The sequence below is a fragment of the Syngnathus floridae genome, chromosome 2 (genome assembly GCF_059516105.1).
Source record: "Syngnathus floridae isolate MCC-2025c chromosome 2, RoL_Sflo_1.0, whole genome shotgun sequence".
NCBI classification, from domain to species: domain Eukaryota; kingdom Metazoa; phylum Chordata; class Actinopteri; order Syngnathiformes; family Syngnathidae; genus Syngnathus; species Syngnathus floridae.
The window spans coordinates 1,812,501-1,823,476 of record NC_142414.1 but is presented as its reverse complement, the minus strand read 5'-3'; the positions used below and the strand labels follow the sequence as shown (position 1 = coordinate 1,823,476).

Genomic DNA, 10,976 nt, shown 5'->3' with positions numbered 1-10,976 from the left:
TATATTGAGTGGCTCACCTGCTGGCCCAGGATATAGATGTTGTGTCCCACCTCACGAGGTGACACCTCTCCACCCTCCCATTCACTCTCCTGATGGTAGGCCTTCTTGATCATGTCCACCTGCATACACACACACACACACACACACACACACACACACACACACACACACGCACGCACACACACACACGAGCGCGCAGACACAAACATACAGAAAAAACACTGTCGGTAGATGAACCACCTCACTGACACATGCGAAGAGAGGGCTCCGACCAGTTCTCGAGGACGGAGGTTGAAGAGAATCCTCTCTGCATTCTCACTGTCATGGCGACTTTCCATGAGCGCCAGCAGCAGTTTAGAGGCGTTGTCCTGGTAAAAGTGATATATGAGGCAATGGAATGTCACATGACATGAGGACAGCGCACCTTGAGCTGCAGCACCATATCTGTCCGGTAACGGCAGAGCGGGCTGATGTCATTGAGGATGAGTGCCGTGATGATGTCGATGCCATTACATTCATGCGTCACGATGCATGTCTAAAACAAGCGAAGACAAAAACCTCAGAATGTTTGCATGATGCAGAAGCACGGTCTCCTACCTGGTTTTCCTGACACGGGCCCTGACAGTACTCCGTGAGGGTCTCCAGAGTTTGCGTGATGAGGTGGACATTTGACTCATTGATGTAGAGTCCCAGCAGGCCCAGGCCACCCGTGGTGCTTCCACACATGATGTCCAAGAATTGCAGCGTCTCACACACTAGGTTGTAATTTGTCTTGTTGTTCTGACAGCGCAGGAAGTTCTGAAAGAGCATGTCAAACATGATAAATAATTTGCTCATTCCACTCATGGCTACCAGATGGGACCACCACTCACTTGTAGATCCTGATTGTGATTCTCGCAAAGAAGCTGTAGAAACCTCAGGATGGGCTTCATCATAAGAACAGCCGGGCCCATTTCTGTCTCTATCTCGTTCTGCTCCGCTATTGACTGTGCCTGCAGAGAGGATGGGCTGCCACCTTGGCTCTGGACCAGTAGGGAATGTCCGTCAGTAATACAAAGTCCAAGAGGTGAAGAAGAGCCTTTCCAAGAAGAGCAGGTGTGTTGAGAAGTCATCTTTGCGAAACATGTTCAGGGTGACCTCACCATTTTCAAGCTCCTTTTCGTTGGCTTTGTGTGACATCTCGCCAACGTTGACCGAAACAGTGGCTTTAATATCCATCTGAGCCTCTTTCATCCTGTCGTGAAGAACTTTGAAGAACTTTTCCGACTTGTTATCCCCCATCATCAGCTTGTAGAATGAGTTCTACAGAATTGAGAAAGTAGGAAAAAGATTCTCAAATAGAAAACGTCTGGAGTACCATATAGCCAGATGGGGTTCAGGTTTATAAGGGTGCCCCAGTTAACCTGTATTTCTGTGTTTCCTCCCTCCAGCAGACAAATGGCCAGCTGGATACTCTCCTGGAAGATTTTGTCATTCTTGGTGCTCATAACCAGGTCTGTGAAAAGTTTGCTCCCACCTTCTCGGTCCAGACGACACTGGACCACTGCTACCGCCGCCCAGTCATGCTCTTGATCACGGCCTGGTGGTCATGCAATGGCTTCATGACTTCATAACATAATCCTGTTGAGCTGGAGCTTTACAATTAAAGCATTTTACAAAAACCCAAACAATGGATATGTGTGTGTTTATGTGTGTGTGCGTGTGTGTGTGTATGTATATATATATATATATATATATATATATATATATATATATATATACAATATACAGTAATCCATCGCCACAACGCGGTTTATTTATCGCGGTTTCACTACATCGCGGATCTTTTTTCCAAATTGAAAAAAAAATTAAAAGTCAAAATAAAACTTCTAAATTGAGGAATTATGGCACAAACCTTGCCCACACACCAGCAGGAGGCAAGGAGTGCCCACACAATTGCAGTGCGTACACTTGTACCTTTTTTATTAAAAAAAATGTTATAATAAGAGTTCGAAAAACATATTTACAGTGTTGTACCTTTTTATAGAAAAATTGTTATAATAATAATAGAGTTCTAAAGACATATTTACAGTATGTACACTTGTACCTTGTTATAAACAATTATAACAATAAAAGTTGTTCTAAAAACATATAGAATTCTCCATGTTATTTGTTATTCAGCTGTGCTTTGATTTGAAGTAGGGTGATCTATTTTGAAGGCCGTTTTCAGGCGATACCATTTCCTGCTTCACCTTCGTAAAACTGGATATGTCGGTTACAGTGGTACAGGAGTCATTGACGATGTAAGTGGGTCTCCTATCAAGAGAAAAGAACGACGACGTGTCTAACCTTTAGGACAATGTAGTATTGCTCCAAATGTTCGTTTAAATTCCTTTAGAGGTCTGTTTTAAATTAGCACGATTGCAAATTAGCATCTTTCCGCTAACTCGTTAATCTGCCCAGTACTTCTTGTTAACATGTTACACACACACACACACACACACACACACACACACACACACACACACACACACACACACACACACACACACACACACACACACGCACACGCACACGCACACGCACATGTCATACATTCTGGATTCATTACAAATCAACTGAAATATTGCAAGCCGTTTTTTTAATTGCATTACAGAAAATAAAGAGCTTTATCTCAATATTCTAATTTTCTGATACAGTCCTGTATATATAGTACATATAGGGTGCGGCAAACCAAACAAAATGGCATTATATGTACTTTTCGAAAATAAAAAAAATACTTTATTGTATTTTTAATGTATTTGCATTTTATTAAACCTACAAATGTGTCAGATCATTTTGCCAGACCATATATATATATATATATATATATATATATATATATATATATATATATATATATATATATATATAAAAATAAAAAAATAAAAAAACTCCTCACCCCCCTTTTTCCCTTCAAGCTCGGGTCCTCTACCAGAGGCCTGGGAGCTTGAGGGTTCTACGCATTATCTTTGCTGTTCCTAGTACTGCACTTTTCTGGACTGAGATGTCAGATGTTTTTCCTGGGATCTGTTTCAGCCACTCCTCCAGTTTGGGGGTTACTGCCCCTAGTGCTCCAATGACCACAGGTACCACTGAAGTCTTCACTCTCCAGGCCTTCTCCAGCTCTTCTCTGAGCCCTTGATATTTCTCAAGTTTCTCATGTTCCTTTTTGTCATTCGGACTTGAGAAATGTGGCCGCATGGTGACTAAAAGAGGAAAGGTAATCCACACAGAGGGGGCCTCACTCCCAGAAGGAACAATAGCAGACATTGAGGACAGCTACAAATACCTTGGAATTCCACAGGCAAATGGCAACCTTGACGAGGAAACAAGGAAAGCAGCCACAGCCAAATACCTCCATCGAGTAAGGCAAGTCCTAAGAAGTCAGCTCAACGGCAAGAACAAGTCCCTAGCCATTAACAGCTACGCCCTACCAGTAATCAGATACCCTGCAGGAATCATACGGTGGCCAAAGGAGGATATACAGACCACAGATATCAAGACACGGAAGCTCCTAACCATGCATGGAGGGTTCCATCCCAAATCCAGCACCCTGAGACTGTACACTAGCCGTAAAGAAGGAGGCCGAGGACTAGCGAGCGTGAGAGCCACTATCCAAGATGAAAAATCCAAGATCCATAAGTACATCAGGGATAAGGCCCCAACGGATCACGTGCTCAGTGAATGTCTCAGACAATGGGCATCAAAGGAAGATGAGGTGCTGGAGGGACCATCAAGGGAGGACAAGCCCCTACATGGGATGTACCACCGAAACATAGCTGAAGTGGCTGATATCCAGAAATCCTACCAATGGCTAGAAAGAGCTGGTCTGAAGGACAGCACAGAGGCACTGATCCTGGCTGCACAAGAACAGGCCTTGAGCACCAGAGAAATAGAGGCCCAAATCTACCACACCAGACAAGACCCCAGGTGCAGATTGTGCAAAGAAGGTCCTGAGACAATCCAGCACATAACTGCAGGGTGTAAGATGCTGGCCCGTAAAGCATACATGGAGCGCCATAACCAAGTAGCTGGAATAGTGTACAGGAACATCTGTGCAGAGTATGGACTGGAAGTCCCAAGATCCAAGTGGGAAACACCTCCAAAGGTGGTAGAGAATGACCAAGCCAAGATCCTCTGGGACTTCCAGATCCAGACAGACAGAATGGTAATGGCGAACCAACCGGACATTGTGGTGGTGGACAAAGAGCAGAGGAAAGCCGTTGTGGTTGACATAGCCATCCCAAATGATGGTAACATTAGGAAAAAGGAACATGAGAAACTTGAGAAATATCAAGGGCTCAGAGAAGAGCTGGAGAAGGCCTGGAGAGTGAAGACTTCAGTGGTACCTGTGGTCATTGGAGCACTAGGGGCAGTAACCCCCAAACTGGAGGAGTGGCTGAAACAGATCCCAGGAAAAACATCTGACATCTCAGTCCAGAAAAGTGCAGTACTAGGAACAGCAAAGATAATGCGTAGAACCCTCAAGCTCCCAGGCCTCTGGTAGAGGACCCGAGCTTGAAGGGAAAAAGGGGGGTGAGGAGTTTTTTTATTTTTTTATTTTTATATATATATATATATATATATATATATATATATATATATATATATATATATATATATGGTCTGGCAAAATGATCTGACACATTTGTAGGTTTAATAAAATGCAAATACATTAAAAATACAATAAAGTATTTTTTTTATTTTCGAAAAGTACATATAATGCCATTTTGTTTGGTTTGCCGCACCCTATATGTACTATATATACAGGACTGTATCAGAAAATTAGAATATTGAGATAAAGCTCTTTATTTTCTGTAATGCAATTAAAAAAACGGCTTGCAATATTTCAGTTGATTTGTAATGAATCCAGAATGTATGACATTTTTGTTTTTTTAATTGCATTACAGAAAATAAAGAACTTCATCACAATATTCTAATTTTCTGAGACAGTCCTGTAGGGCGGATCAGATCAAAAGGTGCATAGAATAGAAGCTACTACATCGAATTGGGGTTGACTTGGGTTGTGTTATGCATCCACAAGATGGAGCTGTGCTAAAGGGAATGTCAACACAGTCAATGAAGTAAAAAAAAGTCCAACTCCTATTCCGTATGAAAGTGATACGGTTTGGCTTTTTCCTTGGTCCAGCAACCCTATTCGTTTTTGATGGTCATACTGAAACGTACTGAAACATTTTGGCAGAGCACTGTGTACAACTCGTATGGATAAACAAATTCATCAATTGATCCATATATAAGGCGCTCTGCATTATTTTTTTGAGTAGCACCCTATAGTGCAGAAAATACGATATATATATATATATATATATATATATATATGTACCGTATTTTCCGGTGTATAGGTCGACTCGGTGTATAAGTCGACCCCCGAAAATTCGACGGAAATTTACGATTTTATGATATATCCTTTATATAAGTCGAGCTCAATTGTTGCATTATATTAAACTTCAAAATTCAATCAGAAATATGCGAAATTTATTGACGAAATGTGTTCAAATTCCGGGAGGCCGTGCGCATGCGCAGTGGCCGGAAATAACTCCAGCCGAGCGGATCGGCTGTTTATAAGCACCGCGGAGGAGATCGCGGAGCCTCATTCGACTTCCAGCGGCCGGCGAGCTCGCGCACGCCGCCCGGCACCAACGGGAGGCCGGAAATAGCTCCAAGCCGAGCGGATCGGCACTTTATAAGCACCGCGGAGGAGATCGCGGAGCCCCATTCGACTTCCAGCGGCCGGCGAGCTCGCGCACGCCGCCCGGCACATCCGGGAGGCCGTGCGCACGCGCCAAGTGGCCGAAAATAGCCCCCGCTGAGCGGATCGGCTGCTTATAAGCACCGCGGAGGAGATCGCGGAGCCTCATTCGACTTCCAGCGGCCGGCGAGCTCGCGCACCTGCCCGGCACATCCGGGAGGCCGTGCGCACGCGCTAAGTGGCCGAAAATAGCCCCCACCGAGCGGATCGGCTGTTTATAAGCACCGCGGAGGAGATCGCGGAGCCTCATTCGACTTCCAGCGGGCCGCGCACTCGCGCACGCCGCCCGGTTCAAATTTTCTAAGTGCAACGCACAATGAGATGCATGAGAAACGGCCTTGGTTACCATCACATTTGAAGCGATGAATACGAAGTTAAATTTTATGACTTGGTGTATAAGTCGAGGTCGATTTTTTTCGGTCGATTTTGGATCGAAAAAGGTCGACCAATACACCGGCAAATACGGTATATATATCAGGGCTGTGTACTCGGTCGGATTTGCACCGAGTCCGAGTCCGGCCTCTTGACCACCGAGTCCGACTCAGTGTCCGAGTCAGAGTCCGAGTCCGGCTGTCCATTTTTTCTGTTAATTCATGTGACTGCTTAGTCTTTATTCAAGGCTAATTTAGATCAAAATCAAAATAATGATATAAGATGGGTGACATAATCATCCTTGACATTGGTACAGATCGTAAGCAGGGCTGTGGACAGTATTGCTGCGCGCATTCTCAGCAGCATGATGAAAATAAAATTGAAAGTATTTTTTTTTATTGTCGGACTCGGTGGACTCGGTCAAAATCAGCACCGAGTCCGAGTCCGGCAAAAATGACTGAGTCCGACCGAGTCCGAGTCCCCAAGTCCGAGTCCGAGTCCACAGCCCTGATATATATAGTATTACCCTGTTATCTGTACATTTTTGTGTGTCAACAAATTCATGAAAACTTTTAAGCACATATGTTATTATTAGAACATTAAATAATGGCTTCAAACATATAAATAATACATTAATAGTATAAATAACATACAGAAAATATTGTTTAAATATTGAAAATATAACTGTTTTACTTTGTGTGTGTGTGTGTGTGTGTGTGTGTGTGTGCGTGCGTGCGTGCGTGCGTGCGTGCGTGCGTGCGTGCGTGCGTGCGTGCGTGCCTGTGTAACATATGTAGATGTGACGTTCTGTTGTTAACCTTAGTTAAATAGGTAGCTCTAGTGGTCACAAGTTACCATAGCAGTGCTATGCACATTTTGTAGATGTATATGTAGCTAAAGTATACATATTGAAAATAATATTTAGGACTCTTATTATTATAACAACTTTTTAGAACAAGGTACAATACTGTAAATATGTTTTCAGAAGTCTCCAACAGAAGCTCATCCAGCTCGCGGTGCCTGCCTCCACCTGTCAGTGGATCACCAGCTTCCTGACCAACAGGAGACACGTGTGAGGCTGGGGAGCATCACATCTGACACCCGGACCACCAATACTGGCACCCCTCAGGGGTGCGTTCTCTCCCCACTGCTCTTCTCTCTCTACACCAACGATTTCTCCTCAGGTGACTCTCCTGTGAAGCTCCTGAAGTATGCAGATGACAACACTCTCATCGGACTGATCGAGGACGGTGATGAGACTGCGTACAGACAGGGGGTGGAGCGGCTGGTCCATTGGTGCAGCCTAAACCACCTGGAGCTGAACCCGCTCAAGACCGTGGAGATGACAATGGACTTCAGGCGAGACCCTTCACCACTTTCACCCCTCACTATCCGCATTAATACTATTCTCTCCACAGACACCTTCAAGTTCCTGGGAACCACAATCTCTCGGGACCTGAAATGGACCGGCCACATAGACTCTGTCCGGAAGAAGGCACAGCAGAGGCTGTACTTCCTGAGACAGCTCAAGAAGTTCAACCTGCCGCGGGAGCTGCTGAAGACCTTCTACACTGCCATCATCCAGTCTGTCCTCTGCACCTCCATCACTGTCTGGTTTGGAATCGGCCTCCAAACAAGACAAGCACAGACTGCAACGGACAATCAGGACTGCAGAAAAGATAATTGGAATCAACCTCCCATCTATCCAAGACTTGCACCTGTCCAGGACCAGGAAACGTGCAAGTAACATCTCTACAGACCGTTTTCACCCAGGTCTGTTTTAACTACTCCCCTCCGGACGGCGTTATAGAGCTCTGTACACCAAAACCAGCAGACACAGAGACAGCTTCTTCCCCCAGGCTGTTGCTCTGATGAGCTCACACCACTCTTAGAGTCTCAGAGTCATTGCTGTGCAATAACATCCTGCTCTCCACACCTGTTTTGAATTGTCTACACTGTTTGTACTATCTGTCGTCTCTGCATCCATTGCAGCCTGGTCATCCTGAAAGAGGGACTCTCCCATCTGTGGTCTCTTCTCAAGGTTTCTCATTTCCCCTAGCTGGGGTTTTGAGTTTTTCCTTGCCCTCCTGGGACTTTAAGATCAGGGGATGTTTGAGAATATTTGTCATTTTTCACATGTCCTGAGTGTTGTTAGTCACCTAAATGTTGAACAGAGACTGTGATGTACCGAAGTCAAATTCCTTGTTTGGCATGCTCAAACATGGCGAATAAAAACTCTTGAATCTTGAATTATAACAACTTCTTTTATAACAAAGTACAACACTGCAAATATGTTTTTTGAACTTTTTTTTTTTTTTTAAAAACAAGTGAACATGTGGTAAATATCTTTTTAGAACTTTCATTATAACTTTTAAAGTTAGTGAGAGCTTTACTTCTCCTCAGATGATGCCTCATCATCAGGTGAATCGTCCCAGGAAGCTTCGACTGGAGCTGGGGTACTTGTAGGTGATGGCGTAGAGGCACAACGTTTTCAGGGTATAAGGAACCTTGTGATGGGGAGTTGTGAGTGTTGTTTTTTCTTTAGACCAAAGATGTTCTTGTACAATTCCATTACACGGTCAATACGGTTGCTGAATTCTACAGTTCTGACCATGTTGTCATTGATTTATTGGGCCCTTCGTTGCAGAGTCCATGCTATATTGCAGAGCTCTTGCAGGTTTGCCAAGGTGAGGCCACGTTCTTCAGCTTCGTTGTCGTCACTGTCCTCAGCTACCTCCTCTTCTTCCTCACTCGGCGATCTTGTCACTTTGACGAGCTCCTCGTCAGTTAGGGGCTTCGAGTGGCAGTCGAGCAGTGTGTTCACGTCCTCTGTTGTCATGTCCGATAACCCTTCAGTGGCTACCAACCGAGCCACCCTCACAGTGTAATCTACGGTGGAGTGGTGAACTTCGTCAGGCGTAAATCTGTCATAGTCATGGGTGGCATTTTTTGGCCACAATTCCCTCCAACTTGAAATCAGTGTCTGCTCTTGTTAGATAAATTGTATATATATGTTATCATGCGTTCCCTAATGAGTACTTATTAATAAAATTATTGCACAGAATGCTTGCTGTTTCGCCTTGCAGACTTCCACCAGTCCACAACAAGTCAAACGATGCTGTCTGGAGCTTCCTGACCTTCTACACCTCTGGTAATCCAAGAAAGTTGTTGATAGCTCAATCTATTTTGTTGATGTCTGCACATGGCATTTTGTCTTTGCACTCTTTTCTCATGGTGTCTTGTCTGTGACTTCTTTTTTCACATAGCATTTTGTCCTTGCACTCTTTATGTTTCTCATGGCATCCTGTTTGCGACTTCTTGTTTCACATAGAATCTCGTTTCTTCTCTAATGAGACAAAACCCACGCTTCCCCCACCTATCAGGGGCTAGTCTCACATTGTGGGTAGGGCATTCCAAATAAAAAGAGTGAGGAGTGTAAACAGATTTTTAGTGTAGTCGGATTGCTGTAAGTCTGAATGCACTCCTCACGAGAAAAGACTCAATATTCTGCCTCACTGGTTTTGTCTGCTGATCCTTTTGCTGATTTTGAACCTGACAGCTCTCTCATCTCATTAAGATACTTCTGAATGTTGACCAGGCATGTTGCAATGTTGTATTTGCGCCAATAGTTCTTCAGGCTGAAGGCCATGTTCTCGTCGATGAAAGAGATGAGGCCCTCCATAATGGACCTAGTGTAGAGGGCCTTGAAGGCTCGAATGACCCCTTGATGCATGGGTTGTATAAGGGAAGTGGTGTTGGGGAGCAGGAACTCCACTTGGACCCCGTCATAATGGATATTGGTTGCATGTCCTCCTGCACAGTCCACGAAGAGGACAGCCTTAAAGGGCAGCCCTTTTTTAGCGAGGTACAGCTTCATCTGCGGCATAAAGCAGTTCACGAACCAGTCGAGTGTGAGGGCATTTGTTATACATGCCTTTTTGTTGTGCATCCAGTAGATGGGCAGCAAGGCTTTGTTTTTGTTTTTCAAAGCCCGAAGATTTAGGGACTTGTAAATTAAGCCGGGCTTGAGCATGAAGCCCGCAGAATTCCCACACATGATGAGAGTCACCCGATCTTTGTGGGCCTTGAACCCTGGCCTTTTCAATTCGTCCTTATAAAGGAACGTCTGGGACGGCATCCTCTTCCAGAAGAGGCCATTATCATCCATGTTAAATACCTGCTCCGAGAGATAACCACCCTCATCAATTATCTTTGGAAACTCTTCCTTGACATAACGAAGAGGTGCCTCGTGGTCTGCCGAGGAAGCCTCTTCATACAGAGGAACGCTGCAAAGTCCGAATCTCCTCTTGAATTTTTCAAACCAGCCCTTGCTGGCAACAAAACCACATTTTTCTTGTGGGGTAGGATCACTCGAGGCATTGGTGCTAGGCTGAGGTTCATTTTCGTCACCGTTGTCGTCATCATCATCTTCGTTCAATTCTCCTTCAGGAACGAGGTTATCATACAGGGCTTTGGCTTTAGTCCGAAGCATATTGGTATCGAAACTAAACTTCTTTTCCCGACAGTCCGATGATATCCACACTGATAAGGCGTTCTGCATTTTAACAATTTGCTTATTGCGATAAGTCACAACTCGCTTCCTGTCCTTGGCGAACGACATCGAGGCAGTTTTGCGGATCTTCACTTTTTTCTTCATTTCTTTTTTATATCGCGGACTGTTGATTCGTTCAAATCACAATGGCGCGCAACAGAGGCATAGCTACGGCCCGCCTTAAGCATGTCCAATAAATTGACTTTTTCACTGTAATCATTTTTCTCTTTTTCTTAGGCTCAGCGGATGATTTCAAGAATG

General features: G+C 44.4%; 1 protein-coding gene across 6 annotated transcripts in view; it reads right to left on the bottom strand.

The window, feature by feature from the left end:
• Positions 1-10,976, bottom strand: part of itpr3 (inositol 1,4,5-trisphosphate receptor, type 3) — a 469,401-nt gene that overhangs the window by 116,813 nt on the left and 341,612 nt on the right. For all 6 annotated transcript variants that reach the window (XM_088368417.1, XM_088368419.1, XM_088368416.1 and 3 more), the window contains 7 exons: positions 1,404-1,579; positions 1,143-1,302; positions 873-1,078; positions 598-798; positions 425-535; positions 273-368; positions 18-119 (listed from right to left, as the gene is read on the bottom strand). In XM_088368417.1, the coding sequence (XP_088224543.1) occupies positions 18-119; positions 273-368; positions 425-535; positions 598-798; positions 873-1,078; positions 1,143-1,302; positions 1,404-1,579 (1,052 nt within the window). The remainder of the gene's footprint in view (positions 1-17; positions 120-272; positions 369-424; positions 536-597; positions 799-872; positions 1,079-1,142; positions 1,303-1,403; positions 1,580-10,976) is intronic.